Below are 26,506 nucleotides of genomic sequence, written 5' to 3'. Positions count from 1 at the left end.
TAAGTTTTTTTTTTAATTTAGAATTACTTTTTACTCAGGGCAGTTGCCAATAGGGATATGACATACTCCCCCCCTTAACAGGAACACCGTCCTCGGTGTTCATTTTTTGTTGGAACTTTAGATTGTATTCAAGGTATAATCATCTAATCCATACACAATGATGATTCTTCCTCTTTGGAATCCAAGATTTCATTCCAATTAATGACAATACCCGAAACAGTAATGATATGATCATAAGAAATATCATTAGTTATAAGCATCAATAATCATAAGCATTTGTAATTGCAAAATATGCTTGCCACCACCTGGCCCTTATTCATTCATAATAAACAATTTCTGTGTCAACTTACCATAGCTTACCATCTTATGCTTTGAAAATCATGAATACTTTCATGTAAGCCTTTTAATAGAGGTTGGACAATTCTTCAACCTTCCATGGTAAATAGTTCCTGTAATATATGACTAACAAATTCAACCACTTTAGTCACTATATTTTGAGTCAAATGAGATACTTTAATGATGATATTGGTGTGCACTGAGGAACGGGATTACGCACCTGAGCTTTCAGAAGAACAGGAAGACCATTCTGATAATGTGCAAGAGCAGCAAACCTCCAAGAGACAGAAAGTGGAATTACAGGGAGAATTCCGAAAAATCAAACCTCCACTTTTCGATGGAGAGCAGGAAGAAGCAGCAGAAGCCTGGTTGATTAATATTAACAAATATTTTCAACTTTACGAATATGACCAAAATCTGAAGGCGCGGCTGGCCATTTTCCAGTTGCAGGGCAAAGCCACCTTGTGGTGGGAAGAGATTAAAATTGTGAAGGGAGTAAGTGAGCAAAGCATAACCTGGGAAAAATTTCAGAAATACTTTAAGGAGAGATATTTAACTGAGCGCTTTTATGATGAGAAGGCGCGAGAATTCCATGACTTACGACTAGGACAACAGTCCATGGATGAATTCATAAATCGCTTCACATCTCTGCTTCGTTATGTGCCATACATAAAAGAGGAGAAGGCCAAGGTGCAGAGGTTCGTGAGTAGCCTACCAGCTTACATAAGGGAACGGATTGAGTTTGACAACCCCCGAACTATGGATGAGGCAATTCGTAAGGCTAGAATTTGTTACCAGCAGAACAAACAAAAAGGAGACATTCCAAACAAGAGATGGAATGAAAGAAAAGGAAACAGAATTGCTGGAAATAACAAAGGCAGCCGTGGAAATGGCGGTAAGAGTGCTGGAAAGGGGCAGTTTAACAGAAACACAAATAAGGGTACCTTCCGGGCTAAGCCAAGCGAGAGCAGGATCAGCGAACCACCTGCTAGATCAGAGATTGAGGGAACCAGACCTCCAGTTCAGTGCTGGGGGTGTGGAGGGCCGCATTACGTTAAGAATTGTCCACAGCGTAAAGGAACTGATCAAATATCTCAAATCCATGAAGCCTCAACTGTTGGAGATGTGGCGCGCAGCGTGCCAAGAATTAACGCAGCCTTAGAGGACCGGCAAGCGGAGTACCAGCCATCCATGGTGGAATTCGAAGGTAAGATTTCAAACCTTTCTGTAGCTATACTTATTGATCCAGGAGCTACGTTAAGTTATGTTAGTCCAAAAGTAGTGGAACATTGTAAGCTATCATCGGAAAGGTTCAAAAACCCATGGTTGGTCCAGTTGGCTACGGGAGCCAAAAGACGGGTTTTAGCTAAAATTAATAACTGTTCTTTCAGCATAGCTGGACAATCCGTAACAGCAGACCTGAATGTACTCCCATTAGGCTCTTATGACATCCTTATTGGTATGGATTGGCTGGAAAAGCACTGGTCATTGGTGAATTGCAAAACCAAGACTATATATTACAAGGATGATGTGGGGCAGCAGCAGGAATTGCAGGGAATTAAACATCCTGTCCAGATTCGACCTATCACTGCGACTCAGTTAGCTAAGTGTATTAGGAAGAAATGTCAGATTTATGCCATACAAGTGGGTTACGCAAACCAGAAAGACAAGATGTCCGCATTAAGCAATATTCCAGTGGTACAGGAATTTACAGATGTGTTTCCTGAAGAGGTACCGGGACTGCCTCCAAAGAGAGATATAGATTTCACTATAGAACTAATCCCAGGAGCAGCACCTGTCTCACGGGCCCCATACCGAATGAGCATACCAGAGCTAACCGAGTTGAAAATGCAGCTGCAAGAGCTGTTGGATAAGCAGTACATCCGTCCCAGCGTATCACCCTGGGGAGCTCCAGTATTATTTGTGAAGAAGAAGGATGGGACACTTCGCATGTGCATAGATTATCGGCAGCTGAATAAACTCACGGTCAAAAACAAGTACCCCTTACCCAGGATAGATGAACTCTTTGATCAAGTAAAAGGGGCCAAAGTGTTTTCCAAGATTGATCTGCGATCTGGTTATCATCAGATCAGGATTAAAGATGAGGACATCGCCAAAACTGCTTTCAGGACACGCTATGGCCACTACGAATTTGTAGTGCTACCGTTTGGTTTGACTAATGCACCTGCCACCTTTATGTGTATGATGAACAACGTGTTCCATCGGTTTTTGGACAAATTTGTGCTGATATTTATTGACGATATTCTGATATACTCTCGCTCCCAGCAAGAGCATGAAGAGCATCTTAGGCTGGTGTTACAGACTCTTCGAGAACATCAGCTATACGCTAAATTCAGCAAATGCGATTTCTTCAAGGAGGAAATTCAGTATTTGGGACACGTAATTACTAAAGAAGGAATTGCTGTAGATCCAGAGAAGATAAAAACCATTATGGAATGGCCCATACCCAAAGATGTTGCTGATATCAGGTCCTTCATGGGATTAGCTGGTTACTACCGGAGGTTTGTGGAAGGTTTCTCTAGGATAGCCTATCCTATCACCTCATTGCAGAAAAAGGGGAAAGTGTTTAGGTGGACACCGGAATGCCAGCAGAGCTTTGACCGCCTGAAGCACTTACTCACCACGACACCCATTTTGAGTATAGCTGATCCTAACAAGGATTATGTGGTATGCACCGATGCAAGCAAGGAGGGTGTGGGAGGGGTTTTAACGCAGGAAGGAAAGGTAATAGCGTATGAGTCAAGGAAACTAAAGGAGCATGAACAAAAATATTCTGCTTATGATCTGGAATTAACAGCCGTTATTCATGCGCTGAAAATGTGGCGGCATTACCTCCTAGGGAGGAAATTTCTGCTGTTAACAGATCACCACAGCTTGACACATTATTTCAGCCAACCTATCCTGAATGCAAGGCAAGGCCGATGGGCAGATTTCCTAAGTGGGTTTGATTTCGAAATAAAACATTTAAAAGGCAAGGAAAACAGAGTGGCTGATGCATTAAGTCGGAAGGTTCACTGTTTATGTGAACTTTCAGTCAGCAAATGGCAGAGTTCGCTAATTGAGCAAATAAAAACAGCAGCTGGTCTTGACTCTGAATACCAGCATTTAAAACAGCAAGTACAACAATCTGATAAGGAAAAATTACAGCAAGGATATACGCTAAATAGTGCTGGAATGTTGTGTTTTAATAAGAAAATGTATGTACCTGATGTAAAAGATCTTAGAAGGCTGGTTCTGGATGAGTTTCATATCAGCCATTACACTGGTCATCCTGGGTACCAAAAGATGATCACTGCGCTTAAGAAGGAATACTATTGGCCAGGAATGAAGAAACAAGTGGTGGAGTACTTGGCACGATGTTTGGAATGCCAGCAAATAAAGGCAGAACATCAGCATCCCGCTGGACTGCTACAGCCTTTGCCCATTCCGGAGTGGAAATGGGAAACCATTTCCATGGATTTCATAACAGGGTTGCCCCGAACAAAGAAAGGCAACGACTCTATCATGGTAGTGGTTGATAAGTTAAGTAAAGCAGCGCACTTTATTCCTGTGCAGTCCACCTACAAGGCGGTGCAGATTGCTCATCTCTTCATGCAAAATGTGTTCCGATTGCATGGGTTACCAAAGGTAATTATATCAGATCGCGATGTGAAATTCACCTCTACCTTTTGGAGGACATTGTTTGCCGAGTTGGGTACTCAGCTGAACTTCAGCACAGCTTATCACCCGCAGACCGATGGTCAAACCGAGCGAGTGAATCAGGTGCTGGAAGATATGTTGAGAGCATATGTAATGCTGAAACCAGGTCAATGGGAAGAATATTTACATCTGGTCGAATTTGCGTATAATAACGGATATCACACTTCGACTCAGCTAAGTCCCTTTGAGGTCCTGTATGGACGAAAGTGTCGCACACCCTCAAGTTGGGGTGGACCGGAAGACAAGCTGAATTTGGGTCCGGAAATGCTTAAAGACATGGAAGACATGGTAAGAAAGGTGCGTGCAAACTTAAAAGCTGCACAAGATAGACAGAAAAGCTTTGCGGACAGGAAAAGAAGATTCACGGAATACAAAGTTGGCGACCATGTGTTTGTGAGGATACAAACCAGAAGGAGCGCCCTGCAGTGGAGTGGGTGCGCCAAGCTGGCTCCTCGATACTTTGGACCTTTCCAGATCTTGGCTAGAGTGGGGCCAGTGGCCTACCAACTTGCCATGCCAAGTCACATTAGGATTCATAATGTGTTCCACGTGTCTGTCCTAAAGAAATATGTATATGATTCTAAACATGTCATTCGATGGCAAGATGTGTGGGTAAGAATTAATCCGGTTGTTTGATTAAGCAGCCTTATTTTTTAAGGCACTGATTAAAGGTATTGGTGGTTTGCAGGTCGAACCGGAAGGCGAGGTCCTGGTCGAACCACAGAGCATTCTCGACCGGAGAGAAGTGCGGCTGCGGAAACGGGTTATTACCCAAGTTAGAGTGTTGTGGCAGCACTATGGGCCTGAGGAGGCTACATGGGAAGACGAGGAACTCATTAGAAAAACTTATCCACATTTATTTAATGAGAGTAGACATCGGGACGATGTCCAATCTTAGGGGGGGAAGATGTAATGACCCTGGTAACTTGTAAATCTGGATAATTACTGTGGTAAAAAGTGTTGAGTGGTTACTCATGACTTGGAATGACATTATTAATAAAGAAAGTTAATATTTAAATTATTTTTAAATTACATGGATATGTTCTTGAAAATGCTGGCAGCCTCCTGAAGGAGGATTTCTATTTTTAGTGAATCAGTTATAAAACTGATGCAACTGCTTCTCACCCAGGGAAAAAGTCCTGGGAAGGAAAAGTCTCTGGGTTGTTGAGGAACAAGCAGAGAGAAGAATTCCAAGAGAGCAGAGTGAGAAAAAGAGGTTAAGTCTGGTGATGACCAGATAACCTAGCACAGTGGTGCAAGGGTCTTGTTGAGGGCTGCAGGCCTGCAAGACGGCTCGGGGGGAGAATCCAACAGCAGTGGATCTCAAGGTTGGGAGGATAAGAGAAAAAACATTGCAGGTGACTTCTGTGAATAAGAACATCAGTAGCGGGATTAACCAGGTACGCATCTTCTAATCCAATTATTGATTAGGAATAAGTATTAAGGTGTACAAAAGATTCATAATGAACAAGTACAGGTATTGAAGCGTACAGGTAGAGCAGAAGTTGTATTATTTCCTTAAGTTATAGTGATGGGTAACTAGGTAATGCTTACAGTCTTTAAACTGTTGTGAATGAAAGGTGTAACTGTAGCGGCCACTGTAAACTGTATTTATTTAAGGGTTACATAGTTATTCTGCGCTCAGAATAGAGACAATCTGAAAGATGTTGGGGTAGTTTGGGAGACTGTGTCAATTAACAAGTAAGGAAACCTGAGTATCAACCGAATAGAAAACCTTAAAGAACACAGACCTGGAGGGAAGGGTCTGGAAATACTGGAAGAAATAAGCTAGTTAACTACAGTAATCTAGCACAGACTCGGTGCTTGCAAGTAAGCAACATCATTATACAAACTCGTGTATAACTGCGAATTAAACTGTATAGAAATATTCATTATGATAACACTGTGTAAAGCTAAATAGAAAGATGTGAACGAGATGTGATGTATACGAACAGTAAAGTATGAGCCAACGCTGCCGGAGCAGAAATATCATGTTCTACTAGCAACTATATAAAATATCCTGTAAAACTAACAACTGTGTAGTGGAATATTACTCTGGAACGATGCCATGAAAAGAAGCATCATACAGATCAAACAGTGGTGCTCGCCAAACCGTAACCATAGAAACAGAATAAGTTACATGCACATATAACAGAGTCAAGTACCTGAACATATTGTATAACGAAACCCTCACATAATGTTGAACTAAGGCAGCACAGTAAGAACATAATGGATTAATAACTATGTGCTAACCCAGCAGTGGGTTACCATATCAGATGTTCGCGGAAGGGCGGCCTCTGCACCCATATAACGAGTACAGGGCTCACCCAAATCGCATGTATATATATATATCAAGACTGTGAACAGAGCATGTTAATATAAAGACTGTGAACAGAACATGTTAAAAGACGGTGAACCGAGCATGCATATATATATAAAGAATAGGAACAGGTATTCGAAGAAATATTGCATGTGAAACCCTCAATGGGTAAACCATAGTAAGCCGTATGACAACGAACCACAAAAACTATGTAGTCATGGATTAGATAGAAAACGAACAAACAGCGAGGCACGATACATATAAACCTCATTTACACCGGCAATGCAAGAACGAAATGATATTTAGCCTCTATTGATAGAATATGTGAATAGAAACTGTATTTATTAAGAAACTGTGGAAACACCCCTGTAGCCGTGAGAGGTCCTGACAGGGTAAAATGCGGAAGCCGCAAGTAATACAACTATTAAATAACAGAACTACATATAACATTACATCTCTGTCAACGGCTCGGAAGAGCGTTCAGATATACAAACATTAATAGTCGAACTTGAGACCCTAACTGTTCAATACATAGACACATAAATGAAGGGCGTAACGCCATAACCCTAAGGTCTCATGCGGATCAAACAGGCATAAAGAGACCGCCTGCTAAGCGCACAAGAGGTTGGACATGGTGTTGGACCTGAGACATTAGGCATAAAACACAAGCCCTGTCTCAGCCAGAGTCATCGCACATCAACACAGTAAAACCGTAACAAAGATAAAGTATATAGTGGAGTAAGCTTACCTGTAAATGCGCGTTATCCAAACCCTCCGGCACGCTGTGGAGACCATCCATGGACAGCATCCGACCTGTGTACATCCGTCTGTCAACAAAGACCACAGTCAGGGTATGACGAGAGTTCCAAGCTTATAGACAAAACTGACTGGTTAGCTATGAAACTTAAACATCAAATAGTCAGTGGAGTGAACCTTTACCTGGCAGGAGGATGCAAACCGGAGGAGTTGCAGAGGAACTTGACGAAGGAGTGGAGGAGCTCAGCTGCTGCAATGGGCGCAAATGAACCCAGTCCGATGATTCCGGTGGTTAAATATGGATCGACAAACCCTAAACAAAGCTGAGCCGTCCGATGATAAGGAGGGATCACCATCGTTGATGTTGGCGGGATGGATTGGCGCGAACCCCAGAGCAGGTCAACCCTCCACGAGACACGTGACAGCACGTGAAGATGAGCCATCTGGCCACGGAGAGGGGTGAGTTGGCTCCTTCGTATTCCATGTGGCGCTTCACATTTATATCACAGAGGTATGACAGCTCATGGCCCGCAAACAAACGTATATTGCATCAAACCTTAGTAAAGCGGAAAAAATCCATAATCGATGGGTATGATAAATATTAAGGTCTTAAACATAGATTGCCCACCTTGGGTTTGAACCAGATGTTAAATCAATTGCCATGTATATACCTGTAGATACCGGGAATTCCCTCATGGGTAAACATATATTTACGGGGTGTGGTCATAGGTGAGCCCACCATATAATTTTTTTTTTTATTATTAATTATGTTAAGACAATGAGGTCGTGACAATGTGGTATCAAAGCTAGAGGTTTCAAAACTGTGGCCTCTGGAACAGCAAAGATTATCTTATAATGTATATATAAAAACAATGCAGCTAATTGCCTTTCTTGTGTACCAATTAGGAGAACCATACAGAGACAGCTACCTGCTAGCAGCTAATAGCAAGATGGAGGAAATGCCGGGAGTTGGCGGCATCCCTCAAGAAAATGCTGAGCTGTGGGTACAGCTTGGTGCTGAGACACGCAGTACCAATCTGGCGATACTGCAAACTGTCCAGGAGCTGAAAGGTGAGATGGCGCGTCTGCGAGAGGACAATGCGCGATTAACAATGGAACAAGAAAGAATACTGAAAAGCTTGTCAGATAAACAAAATCCACCCTTAGCCAACCCCAGTGCAGAACAGCAAAGGGGCACTGAGGAACGGGATTACGCACCTGAGCTTTCAGAAGAACAGGAAGACCATTCTGATAATGTGCAAGAGCAGCAAACCTCCAAGAGACAGAAAGTGGAATTACAGGGAGAATTCCGAAAAATCAAACCTCCACTTTTCGATGGAGAGCAGGAAGAAGCAGCAGAAGCCTGGTTGATTAATATTAACAAATATTTTCAACTTTACGAATATGACCAAAATCTGAAGGCGCGGCTGGCCATTTTCCAGTTGCAGGGCAAAGCCACCTTGTGGTGGGAAGAGATTAAAATTGTGAAGGGAGTAAGTGAGCAAAGCATAACCTGGGAAAAATTTCAGAAATACTTTAAGGAGAGATATTTAACTGAGCGCTTTTATGATGAGAAGGCGCGAGAATTCCATGACTTATGGCTAGGATAGCAGTCCATGGATGAATTCATAAATCGCTTCACTTCTCTGCTTCGTTATGTGCCATACATAAAAGAGGAGAAGGCCAAGGTGCAGAGGTTCGTGAGTAGCCTACCAGCTTACATAAGGGAACGGATTGAGTTTGACAACCCCCGAACTATGGATGAGGCAATTCGTAAGGCTAGAATTTGTTACCAGCAGAACAAACAAAAAGGAGACATTCCAAACAAGAGATGGAATGAAAGAAAAGGAAACAGAATTGCTGGAAATAACAAAGGCAGCCGTGGAAATGGCGGTAAGAGTGCTGGAAAGGGGCAGTTTAACAGAAACACAAATAAGGGTACCTTCCGGGCTAAGCCAAGCGAGAGCAGGATCAGCGAACCACCTGCTAGATCAGAGATTGAGGGAACCAGACCTCCAGTTCAGTGCTGGGGGTGTGGAGGGCCGCATTACGTTAAGAATTGTCCACAGCGTAAAGGAACTGATCAAATATCTCAAATCCATGAAGCCTCAACTGTTGGAGATGTGGCGCACAGCGTGCCAAGAATTAACGCAGCCTTAGAGGACCGGCAAGCGGAGTACCAACCATCCATGGTGGGATTCGAAGGTAAGATTTCAAACCTTTCTGTAGCTATACTTATTGATCCAGGAGCTACGTTAAGTTATGTTAGTCCAAAAGTAGTGGAACATTGTAAGTTATCATCGGAAAGGTTCAAAAACCCATGGTTGGTCCAGTTGGCTACGGGAGCCAAAAGACGGGTTTTAGCTAAAATTAATAACTGTTCTTTCAGCATAGCTGGACAATCCGTAACAACAGACCTGAATGTACTTCCATTAGGCTCTTATGACATCCTTATTGGTATGGATTGGCTGGAAAAGCACTGGTCATTGGTGAATTGCAAAACCAAGACTATATATTACAAGGATGATGTGGGGCAGCAGCAGGAATTGCAGGGAATTAAACATCCTGTCCAGATTCGACCTATCACTGCGACTCAGTTAGCTAAGTGTATTAGGAAGAAATGTCAGATTTATGCCATACAAGTGGGTTACGCAAACCAGAAAGACAAGATGTCCGCATTAAGCAATATTCCAGTGGTACAGGAATTTACAGATGTGTTTCCTGAAGAGGTACCGGGATTGCCTCCAAAGAGGGACATAGACTTCACTATAGAGCTAGTACCGGGGGCAGCACCAGTATCGCGGGCACCATACCGAATGAGCGTACCAGAGCTAACAGAGTTGAAAATGCAGCTCCAAGAGCTGTTGGATAAACAGTACATTCGTCCCAGCGTATCACCCTGGGGAGCTCCGGTATTATTTGTGAAGAAGAAGGATGGAACCCTTCGCATGTGCATAGATTATCGGCAGCTGAATAAACTCACGGTCAAAAACAAGTACCCCTTACCCAGGATAGATGAACTCTTTGATCAAGTAAAAGGGGCCAAAGTGTTTTCCAAGATTGATCTGCGATCTGGTTATCATCAGATCAGGATTAAAGATGAGGACATCGCCAAAACTGCTTTCAGGACACGCTATGGCCACTACGAATTTGTAGTGCTACCGTTTGGTTTGACTAATGCACCTGCCACCTTTATGTGTATGATGAACAGCGTGTTCCATCGGTTTTTGGACAAATTTGTGCTGATATTTATTGACGATATTCTGATATACTCTCGCTCCCAGCAAGAGCATGAAGAGCATCTTAGGCTGGTGTTACAGACTCTTCGAGAACATCGGCTATACGCTAAATTCAGCAAATGTGATTTCTTCAAGGAGGAAATTCAGTATTTGGGACACGTAATTACTAAAGAAGGAATTGCTGTAGATCCAGAGAAGATAAAAACCATTATGGAATGGCCCATACCCAAAGATGTTGCTGATATCAGGTCCTTCATGGGATTAGCTGGTTACTACCGGAGGTTTGTGGAAGGTTTCTCTAGGATAGCCTATCCTATCACCTCATTGCAGAAAAAGGGGAAAGTGTTTAGGTGGACACCGGAATGCCAGCAGAGCTTTGACCACCTGAAGCACTTACTCACCACGGCACCCATTTTGAGTATAGCTGATCCTAACAAGGATTATGTGGTATGCACCGATGCAAGCAAGGAGGGTGTGGGAGGGGTTTTAACGCAGGAAGGAAAGGTAATAGCGTATGAGTCAAGGAAACTAAAGGAGCATGAACAAAAATATTCTGCTTATGATCTGGAATTAACAGCCGTTATTCATGCGCTGAAAATGTGGCGGCATTACCTCCTAGGGAGGAAATTTCTGCTGTTAACAGATCACCACAGCTTGACACATTATTTCAGCTAACCTATCATGAATGCAAGGCAAGGCCGATGGGCAGATTTCCTAAGTGGGTTTGATTTCGAAATAAAACATTTAAAAGGCAAGGAAAACAGAGTGGCTGATGCATTAAGTCGGAAGGTTCACTGTTTATGTGAACTTTCAGTCAGCAAATGGCAGAGTTCGCTAATTGAGCAAATAAAAACAGCAGCTGGTCTTGACTTTGAATACCAGCATTTAAAACAGCAAGTACAACAATCTGATAAGGAAAAATTACAGCAAGGATATACGCTAAATAGCGCTGGAATGCTATGTTTTAATAAGAAAATGTATGTACCTGATGTAAAAGATCTTAGAAGGCTGGTTCTGGATGAGTTTCATATCAGCCATTACACTGGTCATCCTGGGTACCAAAAGATGATCACTGCGCTTAAGAAGGAATACTATTGGCCAGGAATGAAGAAACAAGTGGTGGAGTACTTGGCACGATGTTTGGAATGCCAACAAATAAAGGCAGAACATCAGCATCCCGCTGGACTGCTACAGCCTTTGCCCATTCCGGAGTGGAAATGGGAAAACATTTCCATGGATTTCATAACAGGGTTGCCCCGAACAAAGAAAGGCAACGACTCTATCATGGTAGTGGTTGATAAGTTAAGTAAAGCAGCGCACTTTATTCCTGTGCAGTCCACCTACAAGGCGGTGCAGATTGCTCATCTCTTCATGCAAAATGTGTTCCGATTGCATGGGTTACCAAAGGTAATTATATCAAATCGCGATGTGAAATTCACCTCTACCTTTTGGAGGACATTGTTTGCCGAGTTGGGTACTCAGCTGAACTTCAGCACAGCTTATCACCCGCAGACCGATGGTCAAACCGAGCGAGTGAATCAGGTGCTGGAAGATATGTTGAGAGCATATGTAATGCTGAAACCAGGTCAATGGGAAGAATATTTACATCTGGTCGAATTTGCGTATAATAACGGATATCACACTTCGACTCAGCTAAGTCCTTTTGAGGTCCTGTATGGACGAAAGTGTCGCACACCCTCAAGTTGGGGTGGACCGGAAGACAAGCTGAATTTGGGTCCGGAAATGCTTAAAGACATGGAAGACATGGTAAGAAAGGTGCGTGCAAACTTAAAAGCTGCACAAGATAGACAGAAAAGCTTTGCGGACAGGAAAGGAAGATTCACGGAATACAAAGTTGGCGACCATGTGTTTGTGAGGATACAAACCAGAAGGAGCGCCCTGCAGTGGAGTGGGTGCGCCAAGCTGGCTCCTCGATACTTTGGACCTTTCCAGATCTTGGCTAGAGTGGGGCCAGTGGCCTACCAACTTGCCATGCCAAGTCACATTAGGATTCATAATGTGTTCCACGTGTCTGTCCTAAAGAAATATGTATATGATTCTAAACATGTCATTCGATGGCAAGATGTGCGGGTAAGAATTAATCCGGTTGTTTGATTAAGCAGCCTTATTTTTTAAGGAACTGATTAAAGGTATTGGTGGTTTGCAGGTCGAACCGGAAGGCGAGGTCCTGGTCGAACCACAGAGCATTCTCGACCGGAGAGAAGTGCGGCTGCGGAAACGGGTTATTACCCAAGTTAGAGTGCTGTGGCAGCACTATGGGCCTGAGGAGGCTACATGGGAAGACGAGGAACTCATTAGAAAAACTTATCCACATTTATTTAATGAGAGTAGACATCGGGACGATGTCCAATCTTAGGGGGGGAAGATGTAATGACCCTGGTAACTTGTAAATTTGGATAATTACTGTGGTAAAAAGTGTTGAGTGGTTACTCATGACTTGGAATGACATTATTAATAAAGAAAGTTAATATTTAAATTATTTTTAAATTACATGGATATGTTCTTGAAAATGCTGGCAGCCTCCTGAAGGAGGATTTCTATTTTTAGTGAATCAGTTATAAAACTGATGCAACTGCTTCTCACCCAGGGAAAAAGTCCTGGGAAGGAAAAGTCTCGGGGTTGTTGAGGAACAAGCAGAGAGAAGAATTCCAAGAGAGCGGAGTGAGGAAAAGAGGTTAAGTCTGGTGATGACCAGATAACCTAGCACAGTGGTGCAAGGGTCTTGTTGAGGGCTGCAGGCCTGCAAGACGGCTCGGGGGGAGAATCCAACAGCAGTGGATCTCAAGGTTGGGAGGATAAGAGCAAAAACATTGCAGGTGACTTCTGTGAATAAGAACATCAGTAGCGGGATTAACCAGGTACGCATCTTCTAATCCAATTATTGATTAGGAATAAGTATTAAGGTGTACAAAAGATTCATAATGAACAAGTACAGGTATTGAAGCGTACAGGTAGAGCAGAAGTTGTATTATTTCCTTAAGTTATAGTGATGGGTAACTAGGTAATGCTTACAGTCTTTAAACTGTTGTGAATGAAAAGTGTAACTGTAGCGGCCACTGTAAACTGTATTTATTTAAGGGTTACATAGTTATTCTGCGCTCAGAATAGAGACAATCTGAGAGCTGTTGGGGTAGTTTGGGAGACTGTGTCAATTAACAAGTAAGGAAACCTGAGTATCAACCGAATAGAAAACCTTAAAGAACACAGACCTGGAGGGAAGGGTCTGGAAATACTGGAAGAAATAAGCTAGTTAACTACAGTAATCTAGCACAGACTCGGTGCTTGCAAGTAAGCAACATCATTATACAAACTCGTGTATAACTGCGAATTAAACTGTATAGAAATATTCATTATGATAACACTGTGTAAAGCTAAATAGAAAGATGTGAACGAGATGTGATGTATACGAACAGTAAAGTATGAGCCAACGCTGCCGGAGCAGAAATATCATGTTCTACTAGCAACTATATAAAATATCCTGTAAAACTAACAACTGTGTAGTGGAATATTACTCTGGAACGATGCCGTGAAAAGAAGCATCATACAGATCAAACAGTGGTGCTCGCCAAACCGTAACCATAGAAACAGAATAAGTTACATGCACATATAACAGAGTCAAGTACCTGAACATATTGTATAACGAAACCCTCACATAATGTTGAACTAAGGCAGCACAGTAAGAACATAATGGATTAATAACTATGTGCTAACCCAGCAGTGGGTTACCATATCAGATGTTCGCGGAAGGGCGGCCTCTGCACCCATATAACGAGTACAGGGCTCACCCAAATCGCATGTATATATATATATATCAAGACTGTGAACAGAGCATGTTAATATAAAGACTGTGAACAGAACATGTTAAATATAAAGACGGTGAACCGAGCATGCATATATATATAAAGAATAGGAACAGGTATTCGAAGAAATATTGCATGTGAAACCCTCAATGGGTAAACCATAGTAAGCCGTATGACAACGAACCACAAAAACTATGTAGTCATGGATTAGATAGAAAACGAACAAACAGCGAGGCACGATACATATAAACCTCATTTACACCGGCAATGCAAGAACGAAATGATATTTAGCCTCTATTGATAGAATATGTGAATAGAAACTGTATTTATTAAGAAACTGTGGAAACACCCCTGTAGCCGTGAGAGGTCCTGACAGGGTAAAATGCGGAAGCCGCAAGTAATACAACTATTAAATAACAGAACTACATATAACATTACATCTCTGTCAACGGCTCGGAAGAGCGTTCAGATATACAAACATTAACAGTCGAACTTGAGACCCTAACTGTTCAATACATAGACACATAAATGAAGGGCGTAACGCCATAACCCTAAGGTCTCATGCGGATCAAACAGGCATAAAGAGACCGCCTGCTAAGCGCACAAGAGGTTGGACATGGTGTTGGACCTGAGACATTAGGCATAAAACACAAGCCCTGTCTCAGCCAGAGTCATCGCACATCAACACAGTAAAACCGTAACAAAGATAAAGTATATAGTGGAGTAAGCTTACCTGTAAATGCGCGTTATCCAAACCCTCCGGCACGCTGTGGAGACCATCTATGGACAGCATCCGACCTGTGTACATCCGTCTGTCAACAAAGACCACAGTCAGGGTATGACGAGGGTTCCAAGCTTATATACAAAACTGACTGGTTAGCTATGAAACTTAAACATCAAATAGTCAGTGGAGTGAACCTTTACCTGGCAGGAGGATGCAAACCGGAGGAGTTGCAGAGGAACTTGACGAAGGAGTGGAGGAGCTCAGCTGCTGCAATGGGCGCAAATGAACCCAGTCCGATGATCCCGGTGGTTAAATATGGATCGACAAACCCTAAACAAAGCTGAGCCGTCCGATGATAAGGAGGGATCACCATCGTTGATGTTGGCGGGATGGATTGGCGCGAACCCCAGAGCAGGTCAACCCTCCACGAGACACGTGACAGCACGTGAAGATGAGCCATCTGGCCACGGAGAGGGGTGAGTTGGCTCCTTCGTATTCCATGTGGCGCTTCACATTTATATCACAGAGGTATGAAAGTTCATGGCCCGCAAACAAACGTATATTGCATCAAACCTTAGTAAAGCGGAAAAAAATCCATAATCGATGGGTATGGTAAATATTAAGGTCTTAAACATAGATTGCCCACCTTGGGTTTGAATCCAGATGTTAAATCAATTGCCATGTATATACCTGTAGATACTGCGTGAAGGTCTGGCGGGAATTCCCACATGGGTAAACATATAATTACGGGGTGTGGTCATAGGTGAGCCCACCATATATTTTTTTTTTATTTATTATTAATTATGTTAAGACAATGAGGTCGTGACAATGTGGTAATATTATTTTAAAGTAGATCATCCTAGTTGGCAGCAGGCTTCCAATCTATTCATCTTCTAACAAATAGATTGAAGAATTTTGGCAAAGTTACAGTCGATGATTTCAAATGGCTAAATTCTTCTTATTGTCCAGTTCTTTGGCAGCTTGAATCTATAGCAATGAAGGAATAGATGATTTCAAATGGCTAAATTCTTCTTATTGTCCAGTTCTTTGGCAGCTTGAATATGTAGCAATGAAGGAATATTATTTTAAAGTAGATCATCCTAGTTGGCAGCAGGCTTCCAATCTATAACAGTGAAAGATTATTATTTTAAGGCAAATCATCCATGCTTCCAATTTGTAGCCGTGAAAGAATATTAGTTTAAAGTAGATCATCCAACTAATTTGGCAGCAGGCTTCCAATATGTAAGCGTGAAGGAATATTATTTTAAGGTAGATCATGCAACTAATTTGGCAGCAGGGTTGAAGTCTGTAACCCTGAAGGAATATTATTGGAATATTATTATTTAAAAATAGATCATCCAAATTGGATTCCAATTTGAGGTATCAGAACTTAAAATAATTCAAATTGGATTCCAATTTGAGGTATCAGAACTTAAAATAATTCTCTGTTAAATTATTTTCACTTGTATTTACATCAAGTTTACCCTAAGCCCTAAGCTGGACAAGATCCTTTTTTGGATGGACAAGATACTCTTTTTGATGATATTGTAGTACAAAATTCTCTTTTTGAATTTTGGATGATGATATGGTATTACACAGAGATTTGAGATTTGGCTACACACTTTGGTCTGTCAACTTCCAAGGAAATTTAAATGGTGCAGTGGTGGTGAGAGTTTCCATCGCTTCGACAAATATCTGGACTTTTCTAATCCTCACATAGCTCAGAACTTCGATCCGAATTCTTGTGGTTGTGGTTGGGTATGTGGATGAATCTTTTTCTTAAAAAGAACGAAAACTAAGAATCTGATATAACTAACCAGGATTTACCACAACTCGCAAAGTGGGTTAGTTCTGTACCAATCTTTGTATCTCATTGGTGTGATATAGAATGTTTTTTAATTAAAAAAAATCTCATTTTAATGAGCTTTCCTAATTGCAAGTTTGTATCCTGACATATCTACAACAATACAATATCAATTATCAATCAATTGATCGCTGGAATTGCATTTATATCATTATTTTCGTTTCTATTGATTTTGATTCATCCATGGAGTTCAGGATGACATATCTACAATACAATATCAATTAATTGAACGCTGAAATTGCATTTATATCATTATTTCCGTTTCTATCCATTTGTCAATGGAAATGGAACTAGGATTGAAGGAATTTTTTTTTAATTCTGGAAGGCATTCACAATGGGCAATCTCTAAAGCTGTTTCATAATTTTTTGTGGCTGTTCTATAATAAATTGAGATTTTATGATTGTTTTTTGATTTTTATCAAATAATATGCCTGAATTTGTCCTTTCTATAAATAATGAATATGAATATCCGTTAATGAATATGAATATCCGTGAGTTTCTTTTATGATTGTTTTTTGATTTTTATCAAATAATATGCTTGAATTTGTCCTTTCTATAAATAGTGAATATAAATAATGAACATGAATATCCCTGAGTTTTTTTTCAAGATCTTATTTCAAGATGATATTTGTTATTACGCTGACTGCTTTGCATTTGTCCTTTTTTATAAATAATGAATATGAATATCCCTGAAAGTTTTTTTTTTTTTTCAAAATGTCATTTGTTATTACACTGACTTTTTTATAAATAATGAATATGAATATCCCTGAGAGTTTTTTTTCTTTTCCAAAATGTTATTTGTTATTACACTTTGCATAGATTGAGATGACTGCTTTGCATAGATCCAGATAAAATGCTAATTAAGTTTTTCCTTCTAATGAAGTTTTTTTCTTTAGACTGCTTTGCATAGACCCAGATAAAATGTTAATTAAGTTTTTCTTGACTAAGTTTAATTAAGTTCTTCCTTATATAGCTTTGCATAGATCCAGTTCTTCCTTAGACTGCTTTGCATAGATCCACATAAAATGTTAATTAAGTTTTTCGTTTACTAAGGTTTTCCTTGAGTTCTTCCTGGACTACTTTGCATAGATCCACATAAAATGCTAATTAAGTTCTTCCTTTCCATCAAATGTTAATTAAGTTCTTCCTTTCCATGAAAATGATAAATGAATTAAGTTCTTCCTCGACTGCTTTGCAAAGATCCCGATAAAATGTTAATTAAGTTCGTGATAAATGAAAATGCAAAAGCAAAATGTTAATTAAGTTCGTGATAAATGAATATGCATAGAAGAAAAATGATAAATCGAGGATAAATTATGAGTCAAAGATCCCGATAAAATGTTAATTAAGTTCGTGATAAATGAAAATGCAAAAGCAAAATGTTAATTAAGTTCGTGATAAATGAATATGCATAGAAGAAAAATGATAAATCGAGGATAAATTATGAATGTGTATGAATATGAGAGGATAAATGTTAATTAAGTTCGTGATAAATGAAAATGCAAAATGTTAATTAAGTTCGCGATAAATGAATATGCATAGAAGAAAAATGATAAATCGAGGATAAATTATGAATGTGTATGAATATGAGAGGATAAATGTTAAATAAATGTTAATTAAGTTCGTGATAAATGAATATGCATAGAGGATAAAAATGATAAATGAATATGCATAGAGGATAAAAATGATAAATGAATATTGATAGAGGGTAAATTATGAATGTATATGAATATGGAAGGATGTATGAATAATGTGTATGAATATGAAAGGATGTATGAATTACATAGATCCCGATAAAATGTTAATTAAGTTCGTGATAAATGAATATGCAAAGAGGATAAAAATGATAAATAAATATTCATAGAGGATAAATTATGAATATGTGTACGGTGATAAATGAATATGCAAAGAGGATAAAAATGATAAATGAATATTCATAGAGGATAAATTATGAATATGTGTACGGATATGAGAGGATGTATGAATTACATTGGTTATAAAAAGTCTTTTCCATCAAAATCGACTAAGTTTTTCTTTGACTGCTTTGCATAGATCCATAGATCCAGATAAAATGTTAAGTAAGTTTTTTCTTTCCATCAAAATAATAAATAAAAATGATAAATGAATAGTCATAAATGATTCTTCCTTTCCATCAAAATGATAAATAAATATGCATAAATGTCAAAATGATAAATGAATATGCATAAATGATAAATGAATATGGATAGAGGATAAATTATGAAAAATAAAAATGATAAATGGATATGCATAAATGTCAAAATGATAAATGAAAATGATAAATGAATATGGATAGAGGATAAATTATAAAAATATGAAAAATAAAAATGATAAATGAATATGGATAGAGGATAAATTATGAATATGTGTATGAATATGAGAAGATGTATGAATTAAATTTGTTATGAAAAGTCCTTTCCATCACAATGACACAAGGGTCTTCACGTTAATGGAAATGCCTTATCTATGTACACTTGTTTTATCACAAGGGTCTTCACCTTTACAAGGGTCTTCACCTTAATGGAAATGCCTTATCTATGTACACTTATTTTCTCAAAAGGGTCTTCACCTTAATGGAAATGCCTCCCCTTAGCGGCAAAACCAAGTGAAGAGAGGATATTTGAAGTTCGTAAAAATTTATTACATTAAAATCCTAAAACCCTATTTATAAATCACTTATTTTCTCAAAAAGGTCTTCACCTTAATGGAAATGCCTCCCATTAGCGGCAAAACCAAGAGAGGATATTTGAAGTTCGTAAAAATTTATTACATTGAAACCTTAAAACCGTATTTATAAACCAAGTGAACCCTATTTATAAACCAAGTGAAGAGAGGATATTTAAACTTCGTAAAAATTTATTACATTGAAACCCTAATTTTTATTTTAATAGTTCATATGTATGAATTAAAACCTTATTTATTTTTATTTTAATAGTTCGTTTGTATGAATTAAAATTCCTATTTATTTTTATTTTAATAGTTCGTATGTATGAATTAATTTTTTTATATAAAAAGTCAGATGTGTATTAATTAAATTTGGTGTAAAAATAAACGATAAGAAAATAGAAAATGGAACTATAAATCAAAATCTACTGTAGAAGATTGATGAGAAACATATTATAAGAATTACATCATAAGATAAGATTTGTGAAAGATTGATGAGAATCACATAAGATAAAATTTGTGAAAGATTGATGAGAAACATTTTATTAAGAATCACATAAAATAAGATAGATCATAAGAATCACATAAGATAAGATTTGTGAAAGATTGATGAGGAACTTATCATAAAAATAAATTAATAAATTAAGATTAAGAGAAAACTATTCTAGAATTTAGATTTAAGAGATTAAAAAAAGGACTATTCTAGAATTTAGATTTTGTAGAAGATTGATGAGAAACATATCATAAAAAATAAGATGACTAATTTAGAATTTAGATTTGGTGAAAGATTGATGAGAAACATATCATAAAAATTAAGAGGTTAAGAGAGGACTATTCTAGAATTTAGATTTAAGAGATTAAGAGGGGACTCTTCTAGAATTTAGATTTTGTGGAAGATTGATGAGAAACATATCATAAAAATTAAGAGGACTAATTTAGAATTTAGATTTTGTGGAAGATTGATGAGAAACATATCATAAAAAAATGACTATTCTAGAATTTAGATTTAAGAGAACTATTCTAGGATTTAGATTTTGTGGAAGATTGATGAGAAACATATTATAAAAGTTAAGAGGACTAATTTAGAATTTAGATTTTGTGGAATATTGATGAGAAACATATCATAAAAATTAAGAAGACTATTCTAGAATTTAAATTAAATTAAGAGGCTTATTCTAGAATTTGTGGAAGATTGATGAGAAATATAAGTAATTATAAATAATTTAAAAGGACACTTGTCAAAGAATGATGAAAGCAAACTATAAGCTAGAAGATTGATGAGAAATATAAGTAACTATAAGTAGTTTAAAAAGACATTTGTGAAAGAATGATAAAAACAAACTATAAGTAGATAAGAGTATGATACCTAATTTATTCAAAATATCAAAATATATTTTAAGGAAAGCATGGTATATGTGAATAAGAGTATTAAAAAATATTTTTAAGGATAAAAAAGCATAGTATATAAAAATAAGTAGATAAAAGTATGATACAAAATTATAAAAAAGCATGGTATATATAAATAAGTAAATAAAAGTATGATACAAAATTATATAAGTAGATAAGAACATGATACATAATTTATTGAAAAAAAAAAACTTTTAAAGAAAAATTCAAAATATCAAAAAACTTTTAAGGAAAATATGGTATATGTGAAATATTAAAAAAAATGGTATATTTGAATAAGAAAGTATGATATATTTGAATACTAGTATGATAAAAAAACATTTTAAGGAACACATGGTATATTTGAGTAAGAGTATTATGCATAATTTATTCAAATTATAAAAAAATATCAAAATAATATTTTAGGAAAGCATGGTATATGTAGAAGATTGAATAAAACAAACCGAAGTATATAGTTCTCTTAGTATCAAATTATAAACAAACTGAAGTATATGGTTATCTTAGTATCAAACTATGTACTTTATTTTGGTTAATCATTAAACAAAGTTTTAATGACAACAAAGCAAAGTACTTTAATTAGATAACTAAAGTTTTGTTGAAGGCAAATCAAAGTATTTTAAATTGATGAAAACAAACCAAAGTAATATATATATATATATATATATATATATATATATATATATATATAAAGGTGTGATATTTTTAAAATATAAATAGATAAGGGCGTGATATTTTTCAAAAATAAAAATAAAGTGGATTCTCAGTTTGTAGAATTGTTCCAAAGAGCATGCAATGAGCTATGTCCATTCCATTTCTTCATTTTCAAATGTGCAATCATTGATGATGCATTAATGAACTTTCATTTGGTGGGTTGCATCTATGAATTGTTTTGTTGTTTTTGCAAATAGGATTGGACTTCTCACATTTGTTCTTGTTGCTAAGAATCTTCAACCTCCTCAAGAGAATGTGTGTAGTATTTCCTTTTTCACCCATTTAACCAAGGGAGAACTTCCTATCAAAGCATACATAGTGTAGGAGCTTGCAGAGATGGAAATTAGGTTCATTCCCTTCTCATCTGTGTTGCTAAGAATCTTCAACCTCCTCAAGAGAGTGTGTGTAGTATTTCCTTTTTCACTCATTTAACCAAGGGAGAACTTCCCATCAAAGCATATATAGTATGGGAGTTCGCAGAGGTGGAAATTAAGTTCATTTATTTTTCTTTTTGAAACCTTAAATAATATTTTCAAATTGTCATATCAATCAAACTTTTTATAACATTTTTTTAAAATGGTATTTAATATCCATATTGTTTAATATTTGTATGATAATAAATTATATTACATTCTTTACGATCAATTTATTATAATAATAACTCAAAGAGAATATTATATCATGTTTCATAACTCTTTCCTTTCTTATCACACTTATGTATAAGATATTATAACAAGTTTTGTTATGTAAGTATTTTTAAAATGCAAAATTAATCTTTGCCAACAATGTACAATCTTCCATCGAAACAACAAAGACTAGAATGCTCCGCCCACACCATTGACTTCACTTTGTATAACCTGAATGTTAGATCTTTGAAGGCCCCATGTTGACTTTCTTTTGAATACATCAATTTTGACCTGGAATGAACGAATGAATGAGGGGCAATGGCAAAGATGATTTGTAGCTCCAACAACGTCATCAATCAGTGAACCAACTAGGCATTCATTTAGTCAAAACCTGGCGAGACACTGTTGTTTCTTCTCGTTTGGTTCGTTTTTCGTGGTCCCAACCAACCGACACAATTTATTTAAGAGTTTCATTTCAATAGTTCCCGTAGCTTGTGAGGATGCGAAAATAACAGTGAGGTTAGCGATAAAAGTCGTTGGTAGGTTGAGTGATAACAGTGTGGAAACGTTGCTTTTGCGTCATTTCCTTTGATTGCTAGTCATCGCCCCTGCTAGGGCACTGGTTCTCAGCTTCCTCGATAATGCACTCATTGGTGGATCTCCTCTCCGCACCTGCATTCCCCTGATTTTAGCCGCGGGATGTGTACCAAATGGCCAACACCAAGACTAATATCCAACAACGAGTAAACTAGACATACCAAAAATTTATGACTTTAAAAGAGTTGAGACTCCACTCCACTCCTACTACTCGACCCTCATCACAATGAGTCAAACATGTGCCATAGGATCGCTACTCATACCTACCTAGAGGTATTGTTTCATTTATACATTGTAATTAGCATTTCTTTTTCGTCATTTCCTTTGATTGCTAGTCATCTCCCTCGCTAGGGCACTACTTCTCAACTTCCCCGATAGGGCACTCATCGTTGTATCTCCTCTCTGTGCTTGCAGTCACCTGATTTCAGCTGCGCGATGTGTACCAAATGGTGCCTCGCAACCGCCAATTAGTGGCCCCTTTTCATCCAATGGATATGTGTCAATTAGCATGCCTTGGGTGGTCTTGTTTCAGCGAATGGCTCTATGAAGTGGCATGTCCTCAGTGGCCCGATTTTAGCCAATGGGTATCTGCCAAGTGTCTTGCTTAATAATTTACATTGATGAATGATAATAATAAAATTATAAAGTAGCACTATGGTGTAAAAATATCCATATAAATATAATATTGCATATATTTTGTAAAAATAAAAATAAAATATTATATATTGCTTAAACATATAAATATGAATAAAATATTATATATTATATGAAAATATAAATATAGTTAAATTTTAATGGTTTAAATTCAATTTCTTATGTATAACTCCCCTTAATGCTCCATTACAAGTTGGTTATTTATTGTGACTATCCATCATCCAATTTACCTCATACATAATAAATGTCCAATTGTATTAATTCTTTTTACAATGTATAAACTATTCACTAAGCATAAATTAGTTTTTATATTCATGTTCAATGGTTTATGTGGAAATAGTCATATTGTGAAGTTATATGGACATTTATACAATCATATATAATATTAACAAAGTTTTAGACTTTTGGTTAAGAATTGATTTTATTATGTGTTTTTATATATTTAAAGATTTTATAATAATCTTTTTTACAATAACCTTTTTTAAGTATATCATTATAAAAACACATTTACATAAAATATATGTTTTTAAATTATAATTTATTTATAAATTGTAATTAGTAATTATTAAATTATAAATAATAAAATTTTATTAAAATTATAAATATTTAAAAATGTTTGTTTATTTATTTTAATAAATTAAATATATTTATGAAATAAAAATAAATTAATGTATGTAGAATTTAGTTTTTATTGGATTCAAATCTTGTCAAGAAACTAAGAACTATCTCTTCAGACAAAATAAATTAAACCATCTCAAAAACCTGTAGAAAATCCAAATTTAAATTATTTTCCCCATTAAACAAAAAAATTCCAACCCAAACTTTACATAATAAACGATTAAAAATCACCCGGATGCGGGTGGTAGGATTAGTGTTAATGCTCAAGCGAGCGAGGAGGGCAGCTGGCGTCCTTGCGTCTTCGATGATTGAATGCATGGCAGAACATTTAATTCCCTTAATGCCTCACTCGGCTCATGACAGGCGGGATTTGTTTATCAAGATGGTTAGCAGGTTCAGTAAAGCATTTCTCAGGGAGCCGACATTCCTTTGGCAGCACTCAGGCAAATACGCTCCTGAGCGAATAGTTTCGCGTGCTCCAGAGGCAGAGTGGCGCACTTGGAAACCTCCCTGGTTCCATAGGCGCAAACTCCTAGCCAGCTCAATTACTTGGATCACGACTCATAGACTTTGCATCTGGTATGGTAGCTATCTGGTATTTTGGTTTCTTTTTGGAATAGCTCAAGTCTCTGCTCTCGGGACAGTTGAATATTTTCAATTTGGGCCAAGATTTGAAGGATTCAGGAAAGATTTAGAAGTTCAGAGTCATAGTTGGGTGAAGTCTTTCCTGGGCATCCACTACTCCGGGTACTGGTATAATTGGTGTCTGTTTCCCTTTTGCACCCAAAGTCTGGTTCGCCCCCTTGCAATGGCTCCCCGAAAACGGGGAATTCCCCGAAGAGGCAACAATTATGGAGGTCGTGGGGGTAATAGGGGCAGAGGAGAACCTATTCCCCGTCGTATCGTCCTGCTCGCCTCCATCTCTCCGTCATCCCCTTCTTCTGAACACTCTGGCCCTTCTCTGCACAGATCCCTTCACTCCTGTCGGTTCAAATTCAAAAGCAAATTACACAAGCCCTCCATTTCTTCCCTGCTCACTGTTATTTTTTCTGAGGAAGAAGAGGATTCCTCAAGCTCAGATGAACACATCAGGGACAGTCCTCTCTCTCACAATCCTAGTAACTCTCAAGGAAGTGAAGCTAGTGACATTCTCAATGCCCCAGACCCGCTTCAGACTGAAGAACAACGCGAGGATTCGCCCCATCATCAAATCTCTTCTAATGAAGATATCATTCCCTGCGCTCCAGCGTCTTCCTCAGGCAACATATTGCACATGGTGTCTCCTCCGGATCGAACAGAAAGGGATAACGAGGATAACATGGGGGTCGAATGGGTCAGTTCTCCAGACCGCGACATGGATGCAGATAATGATATGCCACCTCAGGCATAAGCTTTCCGTCTCAGCTCGAAGTCTCAGAATGAAGGTTTTGTTTTGAACTTGTTCACAGTGGTTTTCTTCCAGAATTTTCACTATGACGCACTATTATCTTCCAGTTTATAAGTCTGCTTTTCTAGTTTTTTGTAATAGCCTCAGAACTGTAGGATGGCGGGAAACGCAGGATAGATCTATTTTGGGGTTAATATATTTTGAAAACTGGGTCTTATGGATTGTAATCAGACATATCAGAGCTATATGCAGCAGACTTTTTGATAGAGGGCTGGCTATAGCCCCCTCAGAGGTCCATACCTCTCTGTAAATATTTTTTACCTTTTTATTTAATAAAATAGTCTTTACTTAGAAAAAAAAAAATAAACGATTAAAAATCAGTCACCACCGTTTAAATTCCCTGTGAAATCTTTTCGTTCACCTTAATTTTTTTCTGTCTGCTGTTTGTTTCCTCCCAAACAGCCAAACTAACAGCCAACAAAAAGACAGATTCCATCCCGGCAATTTATCTGCTTGCCAGATCTGGCTATAGCACTAAAGCCGCTAGTCATTTGCCAATTCTCAGCGATGGATAGATAAGGCAGGCCTCCATTATTGTTTGCTTGGCAACTAATACTAAATACAAGAATGCTTAATTTTTCATATTATTCTGTTTCAAACTAGTCCGTATGGTTATATGTTTACATTTAAATGTATAATTTAATGTCAAAAGTAACTAATGTTTGAGATTGAGATATTGCTAAGGTAGATAATAATTTGGTTCTTGTCAAATACCCATGATTTTTTTTTTCTAATAATTTGGTTCTTGTCAAATACCCATGATTTTTTTTTTCTTATTTTTCCAAATATGGAGAAAGTGGAGATTTCGCTCAATCCCAATTCGATGTCGTGTTTTTCTTTGGGAGAATATGTGTTCTTTGCACCCAATGAAATCAATACCTCGCCAGTCGCACCCAATGGACAAAGTGGAATACAGATGCAATTATGCTCTTCGTGCGGAAAATTCTAAGCAAGTGTCTCAAAAATTGTCTATTGCTTTTTGCG

General features: G+C 37.8%; 1 protein-coding gene and 2 long non-coding RNA genes across 3 annotated transcripts in view; 1 reads left to right on the top strand and 2 right to left on the bottom strand.

Moving 5' to 3' along the window:
- LOC149236634 (uncharacterized) overlaps nt 1-16,167 on the top strand; it is a 30,691-nt gene extending 14,524 nt beyond the window's left edge. Inside the window, exon 3 of the long non-coding RNA XR_016268415.1 lies at nt 15,790-16,167. This is a non-coding gene — a long non-coding RNA (uncharacterized LOC149236634). The remainder of the gene's footprint in view (nt 1-15,789) is intronic.
- On the bottom strand, nt 6,660-7,204 carry LOC149236636 (uncharacterized). The gene is made up of 2 exons (XR_016268414.1): nt 7,125-7,204; nt 6,660-7,019 (listed from the first exon to the last, which is right to left on the bottom strand). It is a non-coding gene; the product is annotated as an uncharacterized LOC149236636 (long non-coding RNA).
- LOC149236635 (uncharacterized) lies at nt 14,461-15,304 on the bottom strand. The gene is made up of 3 exons (XM_089461588.1): nt 15,117-15,304; nt 14,926-15,004; nt 14,461-14,820 (listed from the first exon to the last, which is right to left on the bottom strand). Exons 1-3 carry the CDS (start codon nt 15,287-15,289, stop codon nt 14,761-14,763), a joined length of 312 nt encoding a protein of 103 aa, XP_089317714.1. The 5' UTR covers nt 15,290-15,304; the 3' UTR covers nt 14,461-14,760.
- Nucleotides 16,168-26,506: the final 10,339 nt, after the last annotated feature.

The sequence above is a fragment of the Pinus tabuliformis genome, chromosome 8 (genome assembly GCF_031772625.1).
Source record: "Pinus tabuliformis cultivar Carrire ecotype Pingquan chromosome 8, CPIR1, whole genome shotgun sequence".
NCBI lineage: Eukaryota > Viridiplantae > Streptophyta > Pinopsida > Pinales > Pinaceae > Pinus > Pinus tabuliformis.
Note: the sequence above shows the minus strand (reverse complement) of the source record. Positions and strands in the feature narration are given on the sequence as shown.